We start from the raw sequence: 23,014 nt of genomic DNA, 5'->3' as shown, positions 1-23,014 counted from the left end.
TAGGGGAACGTCGAAGCGCGGAGGTCATGCGATTTAAAAGAGTATCCGCGCGCGCGCGAGCACACGCGCGAATTATGTCTTTCTACGCGTTTAAGCCGCCTCATTAGCGGCGCGGCTGTTAATTACTCGTAGCCGCTCGCGCTTATTGCGCGGATAAACGCGTCATTTGCGAGGCGGTCGACGGAATCGATCGATTCTCATACACACCGTATTTCGCGACAATGAGATAGCGGGTATCGGCGGCGGCGGCGGAATAATGCATATTCAGCGACCGCTTTTAATACCGATGAGAAGCCGATGAGAAGCCGTCGCGGCCGCTGATATTTTGCGCGCGATGCTAATGACACACGCGTGCGCGCCGAAAATCCTAAATAGATTATAACAACCATCGTCGTACTACGTCGTGTTTTGCACGAGCGCCGCAGGTTACGCGAATAATGTCGACGAATAATGTTTGCGCTCCCGTGCGGCGTCTGCGACTTCCTTCGGATCGCGGGAGATTCGTTTTACGAGGTCGCGAGACTCGCGAATTAACCCGCCCGACGACGAGCTTCCTATTCCCCGCTGGATCGGAGAGAGATCCCGGACATGTACCTCCGAGCCGAGGAAAAGGGAGAGAAAACTGCAGGACAGCCGGACGGGAGTTTCCGTAGGACACCGAGAGGAACGAATGATCCGTCTTTGTTCGCGCAAGATGGATACGAGTGTAATTTAGGAGATGTGACGGACCGACGGGCTCGGGATAAGCTTGTTCAATCCGCGCTGCCAGTAGATCAACTTACAATCAAGCGAGCGCGCTAATGAGACAGCATAACGCAACAACGTCGCGTCTAATACGATGTTAGCATGTTTGATGTCTGCAAGCAAGTCTGGCCTCGTTATGGACACCGCTACCAGCCGCGCATCCAGCGAGGGAGCGAGAGAATGAGAAAGTGAGAGAGAGAGGGAGAGGGAGAGAGAGAGAGAGAACCAGGGACGACCTATAAATTGTGCCCGACAGTCGCGTATCCCGAGTTACACACACACACACACACACCCGACACGACACGTGCACTTCCGTGCGAAAACTCTAGCCGTCCACGTGCGCGATTGATGGACTGCTTAGTCGAAAGTGCTGGGAGAGAGGGAGGGAGAGAGAGAGAGGAAAAAGGTAGAACCGCACGAGCGCGCGCGCACGTCACGCTTCGGTCGAAAGTTAACCGAAAAAGCTCTTTAGCAGTCGGAAAACTACCGTACGGAATGAAAAAAACAGCGCGGCTGTCACTTTTGTCCTGCGAACTTCCCACGAATCTGCCGTTACACCGCCTCCCCTTTTCTCCCCCCCCCGTCTCACGACGTTCCGTATTACCTGGGCCAAAACTTCGGGATCACATTTGGTCGGCGGAAACGCCGAGGGATCGATTCCGCGCAGTTTCGCACGAAGTATGGAATTTCGATCGATGTGTTTCCCGCGACGTGTATCGTTTCCTCGGATGGGGGATGTTTTGGGAAATGGGGGTGCTTTTCGATGACGCGCGGCGGAGGAGCATCTCCGCTTTCCCCTCTGCGGGCCGATCGTCGCTCGATCGTCGGCGAGAGCGGAGGAATATTTCAAGAATTGCGTTCGTTATGAATTCCAACAGTGTATCTCCTGCTCGTCCGAAGACACACGGAGGAGAAAGAAACGAGTTCGGGAGGACAAGAGGAGGACGCGAGGTCAAATCACGGCGATACCCCGAGAGTCTCGGAGTTTCACAAGCGTGGGTGTCTTTATTAACACCCCCGCTCCCTCCCCCGACTCCTGCTCGAGCTTGATCCCGCGGGCGGTACGCGCGGCCGAATTATTAACGTAACTTCTCAGCAATATCGAAGATACCGCGTTATAGCAGGGGGGGGGAAGGAGATGAGAGGCATCCGACAGGGAGGGCGAATCGTTGCCTGCACGAAGATGCGGAGATCAGCATTGATAAAGATAAGATCGCGTCACTCGAGGGCACAGCTGCGAAAGCGGCGAGGCGGGGGACTTTTTGGAAACGATCGTTTTTGAAGTTTTCTTCTTTGAATCCTTGATATCCTAGCTCGTTCATTTGGGTGCTTCGTGCGACACGCCCGCGAAGGGCCGTTATCTTATTTGTAATTGCAAAGTTCCTCTCGCGAGTTACTTACGTAAAGCGTTTAGTGAAAAAAAGCACGGAGGATAATAATTTATGAAGTTTGTATAGAATTCCTCGAAGCTCGAACGTGAACGTTGCAAATAATGGACTCGATACACATCTGCCGCATCCTCGTATCCTTTACGCGGTCTCGGTAAATGATCGATTTGATTTTAATTATATTTGGAGAAATATAAATATATATATATGTGCGGATGCATTAACGGTCATTAGCGACGAAACAGCATAGACAAAGCCTGATTCGCCAGATTATTACGTTAGATTATTCATTACCTCCATAACGATTGATGAATCCGCGCGAACTGCGGAAATGTAAATTTAACCGCGCGGGGCTCAGAATATTCCGCATCTGGTCTCTCTAGATGGAATCATATTTCTATTTGTGCGATTATAAATTTTTCTGACGGGATATGCACATCAACGTAGTTTATTTCGATCTGTGAGTTAATATATCGAGAAACTGCCTCTTCTTTGTTCCAATTTCCGACATTTCCCTTCGATATATATATATATATATATATATATCCTTCGCGCTTCTAATTTCCGTCGTTAAAATTTCACAACTTCGCCCGCTCAAAAATTGACTTCCGCGCGAATAATTTAGCATACCCCGGCGAAGTTCGGTCAAACATCTTAGAAGCGGCTTGCGCGAGGTGTAATCAAGCGAACTTGGGCCCGCGAGCGGGCGAGATTCGACTCCCGGGTAAAAAAGTTTCGGTTTCGATGTACAGCCGACCGACCGACCGACCGACCGACCGACCGACCGGCCGGCCGGCCGGCCGGCGAAGTTTACTCGGTCGCTCGTTCGGTCGAAACATCTCTCGCAAACAGACTGCGTGAGAGTTGGACGACACCGGGGCCGCGTGTCGCTCGTCCGTGCTTATAATTCCTACGGGATCGATTCGATTACCTGCAGGTCCACCCGGGTTTCGCAGAGATCGCCCGTGTAGCCGAGCGGGCAGAGACAGACAGCCGTGTCGCCTCCGGTTGTCAGGCATTTTCCACCGTGGGAACACGGCACCTTGCTGCACCTGTCGGCCGTGCACTCCTCTGGAACGACAATGTATATATATATATAAATCAGGCAATTTAATAAAAGTTCCGGTGGCCCGCGAAATCGAGAGAATTACTCGGGAGACGAGAGTAGGATCAGGCCCGACTCGACTCGACTCGACTCGACTCGCGGCAGATAAAACCGATAAAACCACTCGCACCTCGACAGGTCCTCCCCGTCGATTTACCGGCGCGCCGGAGTATCAATCTCTTCCGCCTCATCGTATTTTCGACGATATCATTTAACGTGCGCGCGAGCATTGCTAGCGGATTTTTTGCACGTCTCTCTCTCTCTCTCTCTCGACACGTACAACGACGTTGTACGTGTCTCTCGACGTTGAGCTTCGCGACGTGCCACCGGGACAGTTGGCCAGAAATACACGATCCCTCCCCCCTCCCGATGATATCGCGCCCGCCGACATACATATTTAATATATTGTATTTTTGTATTTTTTTTTTCGTGTCTTGTCGGCTTATTTATACGGCGCCGTCGTGCTTTGGTGCGCCGAGTAAAGAGCACAACAAGAAACAGAGAGCGCGCGAGTATTCCGCGGGAGGAGGAAAAAGAGGCAAGGAAAAACGAGAGAGAGAAAGAGAGAGAGAGAGAGAGAGAGAGAGAGAGAGAGAGAGAGAGAGAGAGAGAGAGAGAGAGAGAGAGGTGGTTATCGATCGCGAATAATACACAATGAACGAGCCCGGACGATTTTTACTCCCCACCGCGGAATGTGCCCAAGTAGTCCAACTGCCCGGGCCGAAGTTTTCCAATCTAACGGGTGTTATCTTTCCGGGAGGTCTCCGTGTGTGCGCGGCGAACGTAGACGGAATCGAAGAGTAACGCGTAACTTTCGATTCGCGGAGGGCCCTCCCCCCCTCCGTCGCCGCCGCCTCTCATCCATCTCCGTGACCGATATCTAGCAATCTACTTAGCTCTAGCTACCCACCTAGCGTCGTAACAAATCGTCGTCCCGGCGGCGCGACGTCATGCGGGAAAATATCGCCGGACGAGTTAATACAGCGTAATAATTGATGACACATTTTCTCCTCGTTAATTGACGCCGCGCTTATTAACAAGACGTGTGCTCGATTTCACATCGGCGCGCCGTCGCCGAAGCGGCGGTAGGTCCGTTGAACTTACGCGGAACCTGGAAATCGAGCGAGACGCGCGCGAGCGGTCTCGTCGGCCTCGTTGGCCTCCCCTCGCGCACCTCCCCTTCTTCTCGCGCCCGGCATCGCGAATTGCGAGATACACGGCTACAACGCGCGCGGTAATACGAGTATAAAACGCGGCGCGGTCGCTCACGAGCGCGTTATGCACGCGCGCACGCGCGCGCAAAAACTCCGCACGCGGCGATAAATATTAATTAAATATTTATCTCGGCAGAATCGCTCGTCCGTAAAATAAAATACCATGGCCGCCCGCGCGCGCGCCTGGTATTTCACGAATCTGCATAATGACGCTTCGATAGGTATCGATTAGTTCTTGATAATTAATACCGCTCTCCGATAAAGAGCGGCCTCTCTACATACAAGCGACTGTGCTCGAGAATGCACTTCCGCCGATCGCTCGTTATTTCGCGCGGGCGAATATATTTTTTCCGCTCGGCCTTCCTTCCCGCGCCGAGGAGGAACTTCCGTTTCTGCCGCGGCGGCGAAAGAGGCTCGTCGAGAGGCGCGCCTTCCGCGCGCGGCCTCGCTCGGCCAGCAGCGTTCGCTCTTCGCCATTATCCACATGGCTCATTAGTACACAAATGTTTACCATTAATATCGTCTCACACTCGCGCGCAATTGGTTATTTCGAGTTATGACCGGCGATAAATATGAAAATTACGGCCGGCGTACGCTGCGCGAACAACGGCGCGCTCGCGCTCGCGCTCGCGATGTTGCAAAATAGAGATAACATTTGCTCGCCGCCCCGCCACCGTCATATAAATACGAGACAGACGTTCATTACTCAGCTGGTAATTAATGTCGCGCACACATACACTCGTACGCACCCCCTCACGCGCGCGCGCGACATATATGAAGCAGCTGTTGCATAGCCGGACTCCTAAACGACTTCCCCTCCCCCAAATGTTGACAATTAATTACCGACACTCCGGCAACGATAACGATGATAATTACTCGCGATAGCCATCGTCTTGCCTGACACGCGTGATCCCCGCGCGGGGTTTCCCTTCACCCTTCCTTCGTCGGTCCGGATGAAGAGCGATCCTATCGCGGTCTCATCGATTTTGACATAATTAATGTGCGCCACTTTCAAGCTGCTGTCACGGCAGCGGATCTTCCACTTATGCGATGAGAAAGAAAGAGAGAGAGAGAAAGAGAGAGAGAGAGAGACTCGGTTGCCTCGGTAAACTGAAAAAAAAAGGCAACGGAGGAACGTAACTCCCGGGAGTGTAATTATGTGATCGAGTAATTTCAACTTGTCTCATATCACTCGCGGCGCGGGTGGAACAGCGGTTAAAAGATGAAGGATATAATGTAACGTTGTAAATTGGAATGCTGCGAACGACAAACGCGGCCCCCGCCCCTCTCCGCCTTCTCCCTCTATTCGCCGACATTCGCGATGGAAAAATTATCGATTCTGAATTCGAGGTTGCACGTTATCGGATAATTCGGCGGCGGTGCGACAACCGCCGTATTGTATGAACGGCGTTTCGATACGAAGCGTAACGCGAGACGCAAGTCACGAGCTTTTACACGGCGATTTGCGCGGCGAGAAATCCTTCCCGGCCCCGCGACAAGCCATTTGCCGCGGAACGGACGGAAACAAAGAAGGAACGACGTTTAATAATACGAACGAAACTGCCGTTTATCGGCGCGCGAACGAGCGGCGAAATAAATAATGCGGCTCGCGCGTGCGGACAAATTATTGTTATTATTAATGTTCCGTCGCGCGCGACAAGTGTAAAGCCGACGGCGGAGCCGACGGCGCTGAAATATGCGAAACAATTAATAACGGGCGGATCTCTAATTGGCTGCCTTACAGCTACGACATCGGTCGGTCAGAATGCGGCAGGCCGCTACCGGGTGGCCGAATTAACAGCTATATCGGCAAGCGAACACAACAGGTGTCACATGAATTTAGTCGGCAAATTCTCCGATGCCCGCTCGATTTAACTCCGAATATATTCCTCGCCTTTTTTTCCGCCTGCCGGGGGGCACGGGGCGGGGGCGGGAGCGACGGCGACGGCGGCGGCAACCGGATTTCCTAAGTGTCTCCCGGTATCTCGAGCGCGCGCGCGTCTCGATGTTCAATTCGCCGGATGATATCATAATTAACTGAATTGCCCCATCGCGAGCAAATCACGCGTCAAATCCGCCACAACCTTTGTCCGCGCTCTCGCGCACTGTGAAAGATCGAGTCGCGACGAAATATTCCTTTATTCCATTTCTATTTTGTCAATATAGTTTTGATATTATACGTGTCGGGAGAAACGCACAGAATCGTCACGAGACAAGCGAGTCGATACCCGAATAGAAAAATGATGATAGGGTTCTGATAAGGGCCTAATTATTTCTTCCCAACATTAATCGGGTCTTAGTAGGGATAGAAAGCCAAGGGCATCTACAAGATGTGTAATAAATGGTTTAACGGGTCCTTATAAAGCAATATTATGAGGGTATAAGGTAATATTAATAGGGCAATACGAATAAAAATATTCGTTTTTTCTTTCATTCCAAGAAATTTAGACTGTCATTTCTTTATTTCTCTATAACCTTGTTAATATACAAGAATTTTTATTTTAAAAATATAGTATGCTTTACGATAAAATATAGCATTCTTTACACATAAAAATCCTGCCACTGTTTTTATTAAAGTTTGCTACATTTCAAAACGAAGGCAATACTACAGAAATCCTTGGAAAAGACTAATGAATATGGTAGCTAATAAAACTAATACAATTTGCTTTTAATCGCGGTATAATTAAAAAATCTTTAAAAGAACCAGATAGTGCATACCTACCTACTAAAACAATACTAAACTATGACAATTTAAAAGATCCTTCCAAGGTCTATATCAGTTTTCCATATTAAAGCGTTATTTCGTAAAATCTAAGGCATTCCTAAAAAATCCTTCTAAGGCCCTTCTCAGCTCTTCCTGTCAAAGCCTTATTTCGTAAAATCTAAGGCATCCCTAAATGATTCATTTCGGAGCCTGATGTGTGGTAATAATGCTTCAAGTGCTTAACGGTCTTATGCCTCAAGAGGATGGCTCTTTTTTGGCTCTGGGAGGAACAATTGTTTGCTCGGTTAATTCCGAAACTGCGACTCGGAAACCAACAACCTTTAACCTCCCGAATGGCTGACTTTTTTTCCACGAGAGTCGGGTTATTTTGTTAATCACCGGGCACAATTACACGTGGAATTTCTCTTCGGAAAAGATTTCTCCGATTTCTCCGATAGGTCAAAGGTAAAAAAGAAAAAGAACCTTAGGTAATTTTATTCGAACGCGGAAGAATTGGGCGAATATATATCGAGATTCGGGGTAAAGCGGCTTTCCTTTGCTCGTATCCAGCCGTGGCCGTTTCCCCTGGAGAGGAACTCTCCAGGAGGCCTCCGCGACTCAGGCTTTAAAGAATTTTGAGTCGTTCAAAAGTCAGCCGTTCGCCGTAGCGGGACGTTCGGTGAGCGGCGGCATTCGAGAAATTTCACGATTAGGGAGAGCATTTCTCGCCTGGTTGGCGATCCGTACGATCCGATATACCGAGTTGTACCGTACGAGAGGCTGTACTCACCGACGTCGAATCCGTTGGCGGCGTCGCCCTGCGGGGCCAACGGGAAGCGATAGTGGTGCTCGTTCGCCTCCAAATGCCGGATGCAGCCCTTAAATCCGGTCCTCACCGGAAGTCGCTCCAAGCCGGTCGTGTTTCCGGGCCCGCCGACGAAGAGCGGCTCACGGAACGTAATCCTCGAGAACAAGCCCTGCAATTGAAGCCGGAATTCTCTAGTTACACGTACGTAGCAGCAGCGTAACGCGGACCGGCGCAATTGCGGCCGCCTGATTAATGCCTGAATAATGAAATTATTCCGCTCGCGGCGTACAAGCGCAACTGCGGCGGCGGCGGCGCCCGGCTGTTTTTACCGTTCCTTTGTATATCTCTGGGCTGCCGATAAAACCCGCCAGATCATACCTCGCGCGTACGTACGTCCCCACGTCTGTGTGTACGAGTGTGAAAAATCTATTTCTGCAAGATTTTCGAGCCTTACGCGGCCGGCGGGAGAGACGCGCGCGCGCTCCGGCTTTCGCAATTCCGCTCGCGCATCGCGCGAGCTCGTCGCAAAATCCGCGCGTTCTACATCATCAGCGTTCAGCGACGCCGTACAATAGGGAGGAATTACGAAAAGGATTATGCTGATCCGACGAGAGTCATAGTTGCTGCGGCTTGATACACGAGCGGCGATAGATCGAAGGCTCATCGGTCGACGCGTGACGTCGACGTCGACGCGCCGCGGGAAATTCCCCCGTGCCTCCGTCGGAGATCCGCGTTATTTTCATGTCTCGTACGTTCTATATCCCGTTTTATATCGGACGGCAAACTATGCCCATTGTCAGCCAATACACATCGCGTTTTACCCGTCTTGCGCAATCATAAGCCGTCGTCTCGTCGACACTCCAGATTCCATTCGCCGGATTCCAATTCGACGAATCGGACGGAAGGATCGTGCACGTGAGCGACCGCGGAGGCTTTGGCGACAAGCTGTGTGCTCCAGTTTTCCCAATTTCTTCTGCCGAAGCGAAGGGAATGCGGTGAGATGGAAAAAAGCAGGAAGCGCGACGGGAAGAGAGAGAGAGAGAGAGAGAGAGAGAGAGAGAGAAAGAAAGGTAACGACAAAGAAAAGAAGAAAAGAGCCGGTCCAGAACATAGGAAGATAGCAATGAGAAAGAGAGGAGGTGGAGGGAGGGAGGGAGGGAGGGAGGGGGGAGCGAGAGAGGTCAGAGGTGGCTTCTCTAATTACGACGCTGTCGTTAGGACACCGAGTGCTTAATGGCACTCTAGGATAAAGTGGGCTTGAAACGCGAAGCCATTTGCCGGCAATGCTGCCTGATTTTAAGGGTAATTAAACCTAGCCTGGGAAAAACAGATGGGCCGAGAACCAGCCGATAATTCCTCGTTATCATACCGCTATCCTGAACGCTCGAGAGACTCATTGAGGAAGGAGGAGAAGGCCGGCGGAAAAAGTGGATGGGACATTTATCGACGGTACTTGCCCCCTCGATATTCTGTGTCTCCTCCGTGTTCGCCCCAGCTCGATCAGCTCGAGAGTCGCGCTCTTCTCTGTTTATAAACCGCGCCAAGAGGAAAAGAGGGAGGGAGAGATAGAAAGTAGAGAGAGAGAGAGAGAGAGAGAGAGCGAGCGGCGTGGGATTACGCGCGTACGGATGAAAGCACAGTTCGGCGCAGATCAACGCTGACAAACGGAGGTCACAAGGTCGTCGCGGCGGTCGTCATGTGACACGGCCGCTCATTTGCGAAAGTCGCGGGTACACGATACGAGAGCGACAGAGACGACACCAACTCGCTCGGCGCTCGGCGTTATACCGAGCGGCAAAAAGTGGGATGCGGCGCGGGGAAGGTGCGAGACCGCGCGAGATGAAGAAGCATCTCCTCCCTCGGCGATTATTATCTCGACTCGTCCGCGTGAAAATCGTATCACCAGGCTCGAGCGATATGTTGAAGAGAGCGAGAAATAGATAGATAGATAGATAGATAGATAGATAGATAGATAGATAGATAGAGACAGAGACAGAGACAGAGACAGAGACAGAGACAGAGACAGAGACAGAGACAGAGACAGAGAGAGAGAGAGAGAGAGAGAGAGAGAGAGAGAGAGAGAGAGAGAGAGAGAGAGAGAGAGAGAGAGAGAGAGAGAGAGAGAAACGCGACAGGACGCGCGAAGAAAGTTACCGCCCGAGAGCGTCTCGCCGTCGCGCTGTGAACTATGAAAATTAGTAATCCAGTCCGCAGCAAGTGTCTCCTAGAGATTAGCCCGCGGCCATCAGCGTAAAGAGCTTCCAAAAGTCTCGCTTACACTTCTGCGATCGCCCGGCCCGCATCTCATTTGCAACGTAACAAGGCGGAGGACGGTCGTCGCAGTATCACGAGGAAGCGATGCGAAGCGAATTAAGGAGAAGAGAGAAGGAAGGAAGGAAAAAACGAAGGAACGGGGAGCGTAAAGAAAAAGAGGAGGAGGAGTAGGAGGAGGAGGAGTAGTAGGAGGAGGAGGAGGCAAGAAGGAGGGACAAGAGAGCGCGGGCGGCAAGCGCGCAACAAGCGTAGAATACGATTAAAGCGTGACCGGACGGGGTTAGTTAACAATAAGATCCGTTCATTCGCTCGCGAAACGATGGCGACAACCGAGACGCGTCAAGGAACACCATCTCGCCGTTTGCATCGGAAAGGAGTCGCCTCGCCTCGCCTCGTCACGCTCCGCTTCGCAGCGCGCCGCCCGTCGCGAATTAAATCTCCGAGCGTTAATTAAGCGTAATTTCCCCGGGTTTAAGGGCGCGAATTGGAAGCGCGACTAATTCGGCTTCGTTCAACGATCGCGATACACTGCGAACGATCGCGCGCGATATGTCTTATCGGCGAAGTCGCCGAGAGACACGCGTGCCTCGTGTGGAAAATTGTCCTTGATAAATCAACGAATCGCCGTGTAAAACCGTCGCTGTTGCTCGGTTCGATCTCCACACGGAGGAAAACAAATGTCTGAATTAGCCTGACAACGACAATGAATAATGAACGTACCGAGCGCTCGTTCCGTTTCCAGAGAGAGAGAGAGAGAGAGAGAGAGAGAGAGAGAGAGAGAGAGAGAGAGAACAGAATCTCCGGCTCGTAAAACCGAATTTGGTTCGCGAGGAGCCAGAAATTCCGTTTCCTCCCACCAAAAGACGTTTGGCACGTCGCGTTAACCACGATCAATCTTTTCTTTTCCTCTTGTGTACTTGTCGCAGAAAATACCATTCAGACGCGAAACGTGGCGAACTGTATACCCGTTTCCTCCCGTGTTTGTTTTCTTTTTCTTTTTCAGCGATACGCCGCCCGCTCGACTGTCATCGACTCGTTTTCATCTCCGGTCGATCATTACCGTCGCATTGACGTGATGACTGCGCGCGATCGGGGTGTTTCCACAATAGCTATTCAAGCGCACCCTGACGAATCCGGGTGCTGTGTTTGTCGCGCGGTTTCCGCGTCGCGCTGTTTCATTAGCGAGCGAGCGGTCGGAACGGATTAATATGGGGAAAGAACGGAATCGATAGAGACGATTACGTGGCTGGAACCGCCTTATTCAGCCGAGTTTTACGGGCAACGGCGCTCTTTCCTGATTACTCGAGGAGGCGCGGCTCCGTCGCCGTCGTCCCAGGGTGTGGTCTCTCGCTTTTAACCCTCCCTCCTGCCCGCCCCGACATTTGTCTCGATGTGTCGGACGTCCGTTTTGTACGTTCGGGGAGCTTCTTACGCCTCCTTGCTATCGCGCCAAAGCTCTCCTCGCGGAATATCGCGCGCCTCTTTTATCCCGCGACTACTACTTTCACGGGCCGTCTCCTCTCCTCGTCTGCTCGTCTTTCGCAAAAATTCCCCCGTCGCTTTTTCGGCAAACCGGGAAAACGAATCGTTCCTTTCCTGCATACATATGTACCGTGCGGGCCAAGATAAATTGACGAGAGACGTCGCTCTCTGGCGGTGCTTTCTGGTTCTCGTAGAACCGCAGATATTGTTCATCGACTCGCTGATACTCGTGGGTAGGTTAAGTCCGGGATAGATGGGCATAGTTCTTCGAATTGGAAATTGCACATCTGTATTACTGCAATAAACGATCAACAGCATAGTAGAGAATAATGTTTAAGGTAGGATTTTTGTGAAAAAAATTCATGAGACGCCAATAATAACAAAATATTAAAAATATTCTGTGAGGGATAGATGACCATACCTGGAGGAATAGTTGGGCATGCCTACAATAATGTAGAAATTTTGTTTATCTCTATTTTTTTTACATCTTTTTATTAATTATTAACCGTTTTTTCAATCCTCTTACTAATTATTAATAAAATAAAACATTTTCACAAGTTTCTTACAAAACAATCAAGAACAACATTGAAGAGAAGGTTGAGAAACAACACAAAAAAAGGCCCTGTGAGAAAATATTATTTATTAAAGAGAGAAAAGAGAAAGAAAGAATCTATACTCGGCATCTTTAAACGAAACAAGAAGCCGTTTAAGATGTACTGAAGTTTTTAATATTAGGTAATCAGGGAAAAATGATAATAGAATAGACATCGGATCGATGTCTTTTATACGTCCAAAGCATGTAGAAAACGTTGATCCGATGTCCATTGTTTGCTACTTCTCGCTGAGTAAATTGCTCATCTAATCCTGATAAAAATGAACCATCTATCCCGTTTGCAGAGTTCGCGCAAAGATGCATATATACCGCGTGAAACGTAGTCTCGGTAACGAATGTTGAAGTCAACTACGCAAATACGATGTTTTTTTAATCGTTTAAGCCCGTGTCTAATGTCGTAATTCGAAATAAACCGTACTCGCAAGGTGTTCGTCCGACGCGTGAAACACACTTTGGAGATTAATAGAAACATAAAACATTTATATGCTCACAATAACAGTGTTTATGCGCATCAGGAAGAGACACACCTACTCGTGGTACATCTGACTGCGCTGCGATCAGCGCTGACGCTTAGCATATATCAACAAAATTATAGCGATTGACCGTCTATCTCCTATAACCCCCATCCATCCTGGACTTACCCTACATTATTTTAGAAAAAAGCTGTATGGCCGCGTTAGAGCGTTAGAGAATTTGCAGTTCTCCTCGCCGCGCCGCGCGCTTCCGATATCTCGTTTTCCGCGACATCTGTGTGTACATGGACTGTGTGTACTGTGTGTATATGGACAACAAGGCGGAGCTGCGAAGGACTTCTCTCACGCGAGGTGTTCCGCGATTTCTAATGCGGCCGAAGCGAGATGAGAATTTTCGAGAAAGCCGAAGTTTTGTCGCGTTAACGTTGCGACACAACGCGCCTCGCCGGCGTGTGTATGTATCGGTATAAACCGCAACCGAGTTTCAGTCCGGCGCGTGAGGTAAGCAAAATGGAGGAAAAAAAAAGAAAAAGCAGAAGAAGAGAAGGAAAGAAGACGGGAGTGAGAAAGAGGGGGAGAAAGAAAGAGGAAGGAAAAGGGGTCAAAATTTCTCGCGCAGCTCGGGGTGAAACACTCCGGAAAGAAGTTCCGAGATGTAAGAACGTTTCTTCAATTTCCGTACTACATTCTCTCATTAAAGTTTCCGGCAAGTTTCCGTAAGATACAACAGCGTTTAATGCCGGGTTCCACCTTGGCGCCGTGGAACTTCTCGCGAGTGGATTTCGCTGAATGGAAACAATTTTATTTTACTGCAGCCGGCCGTGCGGGTATTAATGAGCAACGAGGTTGCTCGCCGTTGTTATTACGCGATAACGCCGCGCCCGGGCGCGGCGTGTATCGCCGGAAAAAAAATTTTACAGCCGAGGAAGAAGGCGGAGGAGGAAGAGGAGCAGGAGGGCGCGCGGCGACCGTAACGGCCCGCCGCGCTGGTAGCCCGGTTAAGACGGAGCTTCCGGCTTAACGAGAAGAAAAGCTTTATTTAGCCGGCGCGAGCGGCAACGAATTACCGCTATCGCGACCAATTGAGTACGATTTCTCATTCCGTCGTTACATAAAACTCCAGACCCAGAAGTGTCTCCGGGGAAGCGAGCGCAAGCAACAGCAGGAGGAGGAGGAGGAGGAGGAGGAGGGGGAGGAGAAGGAGGAGGGGGTGGGAGGAAGAGGAGCAGAAACGCAAGCAGGAGAAAGAGGAAGAGCAGGAGGATGTCGCCCGTAGAATCCCGAGAATTCGAATAAACTCGCGCTGGTAATCCCGATAATACGTCCCCGCCTCGCTGCGGAATATCGATTCCACCCCCGTCCCCCGTCCCCCGCTGGACCCGCGTACACGGGTAAATAATATCCGGGATGGTCTGGCCTTGATGGAAATAAAATGAAGTGCCCTCACCTTCGAGCGTCCCTCCACCCTCTTCTCCTGATTCAGCTGGATCCAGGCGTCCCATCGATGTCTGTAGACACTCAGGGTGTTCCACTCATTCAGCCTCACCGTCTCCGTGCTCCTCACCGTGCCCACACCACTGCCGCAATCGAACCTATTCCGAGCCGCGGAAAGTACACGAGGGGCAATGTTAATCGATCCGGAGAACACTACACGTCGCGAAATGTCAGCCGTCGCAGCGGCGCCGACGTTGACGCGGCGGCGACGGCGACGACGGCGACGGCGACGGCGGCGGCGGCGGCGGCGGCGGCTCATATCAACATTCTCGCGCGATACATCGTTCAACACCAACGGAACGTATTCGTCGGCGAGCAAAAAGGCGGAGGATATATCCGCGAGCGGGATATTCAGCCGCCGCGTCTAAGACGCGCGCCGAGGTAAATCCGGATTAACGGACGGCGAGAGAGCCCTCCGGTCGTTTCCGCCGCGAAGCTACCGTCGTCGCGTCGCGCTTCACCGCCGACTCTGTTTCCACACTGCTCCTCTTTTTCTTTTGATATCGCGCCACGGCTGCTGAATGCTCGCGGCGCGGCGCGGCGGATGGAGGAATACCGGGGCCGGTGGTGTTCGATAATGTCTACGCGCTCGACCGCCATGAATGGCCGGCGTGTATCGCCGCCCCGCGCGACGCGATCAATATGGAAATCATCGCCGACGTTGATAATTTATTCGTCATCATCGCGAAAGTAATCCGCTAATATTTAAACGCGCGCGCGTGCACGCGCGATCCGGTGTGTCTGGTTAATAGAACAACAAATCCACAGCGGCTAATCATTTAGCGTTCGATTAATGAATTGTGGAAAGGATTCCGGGGGAACAATGGGTCGGCCATCGCGGCGCCAATGAATAAATTACACGGCGCGTTTGATGAATGTGTCTATGAATTCGGTGGAGTCGCGTGCTGTGGAGCCCGCTTTGTCCTACAATCTCGATGCTAAATCCGAATAGAGGCCATTGTGGAAACTTCGTCCTCGGGGATGCGCGTTAATTTCCCCTCCCCGTGTCTTTTTTTGGTCCATTTTTGTTCACTAATCAGGCTAAACGCCGGCGTTGAAAACTGTGACGCTTTTATTCGCTACTTTATTTAACGGCTATCGATGAGCGAAATTCGACGATTCTCAACGAGAGGGGGGGGGGGAGAGAGAGAGAGAGAGAGAGAGAGAGAGAGAGAGAGAGACAATGGAACACGCGCGAGAACTGTTATTTTATTCATTATCGCGGAATATCGCAGCCCCTGCTGTGTTTTCTTTTTTTTCTGGCCATCGCGCGAACGCGAACGGAGGAGGGAAATGGCGCGCGCGCGCGCGCGCGCACGCGAAGCGGAGGGTAAATTCAATAATCAAAATATTACTTGAGAACGGGATACTGAATATTCGCGCCGGTGGCTGCGACGTTTCGGCGCGCAGGTATCACGGTCGCGCGATATTACACGCGTCATAACACGCGTGTATAACACTTTGCAGCGTATTTGCGGACGAAAGTTGGCGTTGTGAGTTGTAAAATAAATCCTACGGCGTCGTTGACGGGGGGTGAAAAAGTTCCACCGCTGCCGATGCTCGCAAGCAGCGATGGTGCAAAACGGCCCGTCGTGAAAGGGCGGCTATATCGCGAAAGGCGAACTTTCCGCTTTTTCCACGACGCTCGTAAATCGTGCACGGACCTCCATTAAGTCACGGCTTATTAAGCTGTAAACGAAAAATTAGTCCCGGTACGGAATGTTTAATTAATGACCAACGTCAAACTCGCGGGCAAAGTCTCCGAAATTATGGCGCCGAAGTGTCCTATAAAGTGTGTCCCGTATAACTTTATATTCAATACGGCTCTTGCCCCCACCCCCCTGCCGGCTCGTTCTAGCGGTACAAAAAATCGATGAGCCCCTCTCCGGTCCCGTCCTCTTCCTGACGGTCCCCTTGGCGCGGTTTAAGGAGTTTGCGCTTTCGCAGGACGGCCGCCGGCCAGCCACTTTGCCGATTCGCGAACGTCCGACCGGCAATTTGTTGAAACGGAGAAAAATTGATCCGCGCGCGATCGCGGATGATTACGAAAGATTAATTGACCTCTTTTTCTTCGATTTCGTCGATCCCGTTTATCACTGTTACATGTGATACGTCCCGCTTCCCTTTCTCCCCCCTTTCTCTCTCTCTTCTCTCTCTCTCTCTCTCTCTCTCTCTCTCTCTCTCTCTCTCTCTCTCTCTCTCTCTCTCTCTCTCTCTCTTCTCCCATAGTAATCTCAAGGAGAATAATAAATTATCCCGGAGTACATCGAGTGACTATGATGCATCCTTGAAAAATGGTTCGCAGGATCTCACGGAGATTTACCTCGCGCCGTCGGACGAGCAAACGATCGCGTCGCCGAACGAGGACGCTGATATTAACGCGAATCATTGGCGGCACGTGCTGCGCGACTACCTGAATTCGATGAAACCGTGATGCAGAATCAGGGCCATGAAATCGCCCTGAAGGTCGTCCCGTTCGCCCGCCAACAGGAGCACGCCGTCCCACGCTTCGGGCCGGAACTCCAGCTCCATTTGGACGTGCTTGTAGGCAGCCCTTAGAGCGGGAAAGGCCAGCCAGCCGGAGCCGGTGAAACGCGGCGATCTCACTTCGGCCTCTGAAACCAAACATTCGACGATAAAGTCCTTCCCTGTTCGGCGATTCGACGGCCTGTCGGCGGGGATCTCGCGCTGGCATGTCGCTCATTCGTGCCCGGATTAAGTTTATCAGCGGTACACCCGCGTTTACAATACTGAGTGATTCGCGACGACACGGCGGAAAGTTCGGCGCTAAGCTCTCGCGATAACTCGCGGAGGGACGAAGGGCTCGCCCTCTCGTAAATCTCCCGGTGAGGTGTCTCAACGGACGGTAATAGCGTTTTGTACATGAGCTTCGCAACAATTTGCGACTTCGACCCCACGATGCTGCGGAACTCGTGTCTCGCCGCAGGAATCTTCCGATATAACCGCGCTCGATCGGAAAAACGTATCAGCGCGCGCGCATTCACAGAATGCACATTTAGCAGCGGTATCTTCACCTTCCCGTCGCGTCGTTTCTCTCTGACGAGCACGTTGGGAAGCGAGAAGGAGAGAAAGAGAGAAAAAAAAAAAACAGGAAACAAACGAGGTACGAAAAGACGTCCCGTGAAATACGGCGAAATGATTCCGGGGCGCACGCGTCCGTTGCAATTTGCGGGCAGGACGTGGCGACGGTTAACATGCCGGCGCCGTTTCGACCACTTTCGGAGGATACATCGCCTGTGCGGAGAGGAACGAGCGGAAAATCGGGAATTCCGCTCGCACGCGAGGCTTATGGAACGTCCCTTTACCTTCGCGATCTACAACCCCGTATCAATCACAGGGACGTAGCGGAGGAAGAGACCCATGAGCGCACGTGGTACACGTAAGGGTGACGATAAATCAGACCGGGTCAGAAGAATAGAAAAAGTTGCGCCCACGAGGCCTGGAAGTGGAATTCCAGTTCTTGATGGCGGAGAGAATCCTCGGCGCTATCGTGTAACAAAACGCGCCGGCCGGCCGGCGGAATCGTACGTGCAATTACAACGACCGATCGCGGGCCCAGGGGCCGGGGGTGGGGGGGAGAGAGGATTTATCGGGCCGACGCGTCGTTGGCGCGAGGAAATATCTCCGAGACCGGTTTGTTTATTATGCCATAAGTCCGGCCGCGTTGTCGAATTCTGATCGAGATATCTTGGTCGCCGGTTTCCCTCCCGCTCGGCAGCGAACCGTTTGTTATCGCAACATCCCGAACAAAAAATTGTCGGGGTCATCCTCATGAAGCATAAGGCTCCTATAAGGCTGAAAGGAGGATGCCCTAAAAAGAGATGCTTCATTATTACCACATCAGGCCCCGAGATGGATCTTTTAGGGATGCTTTAGATTTTAGGAAATAAAGTTTTCATAAGCAAAACTGAGAAGAGCCTTGGAAAGATTTTTTTAGGGATGTCCTAGATTTAATAAATAAGGCTTTGATGGAGGAAGCTGAGAAGGAGCTTAGAAGGATTTTTTAGAGATGCCTTAGATCTAATAAATAAGGCTTTGATAGGGAAAGCTGATGAGGGCCTTAGAAAGATTTATTAAGGATGCCTTAGATTTTACGAGATAACACTTTAACATGGAAAACTGATGTGGGCCTTGGAAGGATCTTTTAAGAGGATGCTTTAGATATACAAAATCAAGTTTTGTTTTAGAAAAATAATAAGATCTGAAGCGTATAATAAAATTGTTCATCATAGTTTAGTAGTTGTTATTGTTTTAGTAGGTACGCACTATCTGGTTCTTTTAAAGATTTCTTTTAATTATATCGCAATTTGAAGCCAATTTTATTAGTTTTATCAGTTGCCATATTCATTAGTCTCTTCCAAGAATTTTTCTAGTATTGCCTTCGTTTTGAGTTTTGCAGCAAACTTTAATAAAAACAGTAGCAGGATTTTTATATGTATAAAGAATGCTATATTTTTAAAATAAAAAATTCTTGTTGTATACTAACAAGGTTTTGAAGAAATAAGGAAATTACAGTCTAAATTTCTTGAAATGAAAAGGACGGATATTTTTATTCGAGCAATAATAAAAATATTTCCTTATAAGACCCTATTAATATTGCCTTATTAGGACCCGTTAAAGCATTTGTTACACTTGTAGAGCCTTTGCCTTTCTACTAAGACCCAATTAATGTTAGAGAAAAATAATCAGGCCCTTACCAGAGCCCTATTAATTTTTCCACTCGGGATCACAGGCAAATGTTTTGCGCGTGAAAAGTCTGCGCGAACCGCGCTCGTTCTCCTTTCAGTTAATGACGGCGCGCGTTAAAAATCTCGCTCGTTACTCGTTAATCGCAATGAAAATTGCGCGCGATTCGATACCTTGATTAGGATATATATAAATTATATCGAGTTCGGCCTTGAATGTGCGCGAAACGATTATTATCAAACGAACGATCGCGCGCGCGGTATGCTAAAGCGGCGGCAGATTAAACGCGGAATTGCGATTTAAGAAGTGTGATATCGCGTTACGGGCAACGAAATACACGAAAGGGCCGGGACCGATTGTTTTGTTCGACGTCGGGCGCGCTTGAAGCATTTAAAGCACTCGTTGCTTTGGAAGGTCGTAATCGCAATCATTTTCGCATCGACGTGAATTGTATGTACCATTTTCTTCAATTACAAAAACTCGATCAGCGATACGTTCGCTGGCACAATCGTGTTAAACTCGTTGTACCTTTGACCGTTTGCTATTTTTAGCAAAATCAAGTCGCCAGAGCTTTCTCCCGCTGCTCTCGTCGTCGTCGTATTACGATCAATTATTTTTATTATTCCCATCGTTTTATTTTATCCCTCGCGCGCACGCGGTCGACGTCGCGCGCGACTTATGTCGCGCTGCTGCAAAATGTATACAGTGAAGCGTCCTCGCGACCCAAGTGCTAATATTCTATAAGTTGCTATATCCGCAGTTGGGTAAGTAAGTTGCAGCCCGGCCATATATCTCTCTTCCTCTCCTCGCAGTGGAACAAGTACGTACGCGGACAGACCGTAGATCTAACTCTTCCGCGGTAGAATAAGTAAATTACAGCCGGACCATAGATTTCCGCTCTCTCTCTCTCTCTCTCTCTCTCTCCCCTCCCCCCTTCCCGCCCTCGCCGCAGCGAGGAACAAGTACATTCTAATCGAACCAGTACAATCCGTCCGCTCGATTACACGACTGGTTACGATGTTGTAACCCGACAACGCGCGCACGAAATTAAACGTGTCGTAACGTTGCAGAATTGCGCAAACATATTCTATATTCTCTCTCTCTCTCCCTCTCTCTCTCTCTCTCTCTCTCTCTCTCTCTCTCGCCTTTTTTGTCTCTCTCGCCCGCAATTTTATTTCAGATCGAATAAAGAATAACGACTCTCGGGTATGAAGAGGAAGAGGAGGGATGATGTGGAAGGGGAGGAAGAAGGAGGACTCGACGAGCTTTTACGCGCACTCGTATCGTATAATCGCGATCGCGCGACACCATGAAAACACACAGTGTAATGCTTCTCCCCCGTCGGGTCAGATAATATTCTTGACGAGGCGAGTCCGATTAACATCGAACGATAAAGGGAACGCCGAAGAAAAAGGGAATATAATCGGCGTGTGTATTCAGATTAAACACAACAGCGCGGAGCCGGTCGCGCGCTTGCTGCGCCGTCAGGTCCGATATCGACTTTCTTTCTCTTCCCCTCCCTCTTTCTCTTTCCTGTCCCTTTTTTCTTTCGCAGCTTTCGGTCAGTTGCGATTCATTGCCTCGGGAAGAATGTTCTTCTCCCTTTTCCTTCGGCACAACGAGAAATCGTCGGTTTTGTCGATTTTCCGGCGGTCGCGCAACCGTAGAAAACGAACGCGACGGGAGAGCGCGCTCTCCGCAGCGGCGTGTAATTTCGGGAGTAAACTTCGCGTTAATGGAATTCGGGTCCGCGGGAATTTTTGCGCGCGACGAAATATACAACGCTGGGAGACGGAAGGACGCGCGATAAGTAATGGTCTCTGCCGCGACGCTCCCGCTGAGAAAAATCATTCTCGAGTTGCTCTCTCCGGTCATTCTGTGTGTACGCCGCAGAAGCGGCTGGAAAAATTGTGTCACAACTAGAAGTCCGCGAAGTGTGCATACTCTTTTGCATACTCTTAGATTTTCTCCCGACTCCATTTACAAACGCCTGTCTCTCTCTCTCTCTCTCTCTCTCTCTCTCTCTCTCTCTCTCTCTTTCCCTTTGTTTCTCCCTTTCTTCCTCTCTTCCTGCTTTTTGCTTTCCGCATTCGGGCGCTTCCCGCGTTTCTCTCTTACCCTCTTATTTATTCATTATTATCCCGCTCGCACAACGCGGGGCGAACTCGCGGTGAGCATTTTTTAGGGCGTGAGCGGATCCGCCTCGCGAACGAGGCGAGGAGGTTCGAAGGGGAAGTTCGATTGATTAAAATCGAACGTCTCAAAGTTATATCGCGCGTCTGATGTTAGCATCGTGCTCTACTTAACGCGGGAAACGAATTTCCGGAACGCGAGAAACAACGAACGTTCCCGGGAGCTGGCTCGACGGGGGGGAGGGGAGAAGGCCGCGGTCTAGCGAGGCGTGTAAACTATCGAGAGCCGATCGGATCGCGGCTTCCCGTCCTTCCGTCCCCGCCCTTCCCCCCTCCGCTTGGAAAAGAGCGGCGATAGCGCAGTCTCGTTCCCCGCGGCGACTTGATTGATCGTTTTCGCCATTCGAGAGGCGTGCCTTTATGCAAATTAAGCGGATCAAAAGGCTCCCGTAGTTTCCACCTGAGCTTTGCAAAGTGGACGGTAACCGCGCACCCCGGTGACGGCCTTTTCGCCCCCCCCCCCACTCCGGAAGCGCCTCGTGACGCCCTACAACGCGAATACTAATGCGCGGACTCATTTTTTTCCGCGTCGCTGCAACGTCGTCACGTCCGTCGAACGATGCTGAGCGCGATTGCGGGCTGCAAGATCGCCTCTCATTTCTCGCCCGAATCTCCAAAGGCGCGTCCGTCTTGCTCAAAATTGGAAAATAAGTCCGCTCATCGAGCCGGACGAGTACACTGGAAAACAAAACGGTTTCGACAGTCTTTTTTTTTTATACATTGGTAATCCATGTTGTGAATTTGAGAATCATTGCCCAACCAACCTGCGTAAACCAAAAGATCACGAGTCTCTCTCTCTCTCTCTCTTGCGCGAGTCCCTGAGCAGTGATTCTCAAATTTCACTTCAACTAGACTAGTGACTAACATTTGTAAACAAAAAAACTGTCGAAACCATTTTGCTTTTGCAGTGCACATGCCGAAACTCGCAGCAAGAGCGCAGAGTCTGCCGTCGCGGCTTCGCGTTTGGGCACCGATCGATTAAAAAGTCCTGCTCCGCCGGCGAATCAATGTTCGAGATTAATCAGTCGTCATGTGTGCAATCGCGAATAATTCAACCGGTCGATGAAATTAATTATAAATCAGCATATAATTAATCAGATCAGAGCGATCGATCGGAGCCACCGTTACACGTAATCGCGATTTACTTGTGCGCACGTGTGTTAACTACGGTTGTACGGTTAACTCGGTGTGTTAATCCCCATCATTCTAGCCAACCTAAATTTCAATCGATTAACGCCCAACACGCCGCGCGCGCGCGGGCGCGCCCCCCGCACCCCCGCGCGCACAATGCCCCGCTATCGCTATCGTTGATGCAAAAGTACCCGCGGCGAAATTTGCCATTAGAGTCCCCCTTTCACGAGGAGCGGGACGAGGCGAAGCAGGGAGATAAAAGAGCTAATAGAAGATAAAGGTTACAGTTATTAGCCGGCGCAGGCCGTAATCGCGACGCCGAAACGCAGCAGCTTCGCGCGGATTACACGCGCATTTCTCGCGGCCGTTGCGGAAGTTGCCGTTGTTGCGCGAACCGAAGATGTCACTGTCTTTTTTTTTTCAACGTCACGTTCCCCCCGCCCCCGTTCATCGCTCTTTCTCTCTCCTCCCATGCATTAATCCGCCGCACTTCCCCCCCCCCCCTTGAAACTGTGAAATCGCGCTGTCGCAATTAGCGGTCGTGTGTATCAACAGTCCGCGCTAACTAATAAAACGAAATCCCACCGCGAACCGCCAGGCCACAATGGCGCGGCCGCGGTATGGTTTACGTTCGAAAAACAATTTGAAAAATGCAAAATCTCGGCGCTGTATTTTCCGCGCTTTG

The 23,014-nt window shown here is 50.6% G+C and overlaps 1 protein-coding gene across 1 annotated transcript in view; it reads right to left on the bottom strand.

Moving 5' to 3' along the window:
• Nucleotides 1–23,014, bottom strand: part of LOC105184960 (EGF like, fibronectin type III and laminin G domains protein pikachurin) — a 110,453-nt gene that overhangs the window by 20,795 nt on the left and 66,644 nt on the right. Inside the window, exons 5-8 of the mRNA XM_011144095.3 lie at nucleotides 16,713–16,914; nucleotides 14,253–14,397; nucleotides 7,946–8,132; nucleotides 3,064–3,203 (exon numbers count right to left, since the gene is read on the bottom strand). Coding sequence (XP_011142397.1) covers nucleotides 3,064–3,203; nucleotides 7,946–8,132; nucleotides 14,253–14,397; nucleotides 16,713–16,914 — 674 coding nt within the window. The remainder of the gene's footprint in view (nucleotides 1–3,063; nucleotides 3,204–7,945; nucleotides 8,133–14,252; nucleotides 14,398–16,712; nucleotides 16,915–23,014) is intronic.

The sequence above is a fragment of the Harpegnathos saltator genome, unplaced genomic scaffold (genome assembly GCF_003227715.2).
Source record: "Harpegnathos saltator strain DR-91 unplaced genomic scaffold, Hsal_v8.6 scaffold119, whole genome shotgun sequence".
NCBI classification, from domain to species: domain Eukaryota; kingdom Metazoa; phylum Arthropoda; class Insecta; order Hymenoptera; family Formicidae; genus Harpegnathos; species Harpegnathos saltator.
This window is presented reverse-complemented; position numbering and strand designations above follow the sequence as displayed.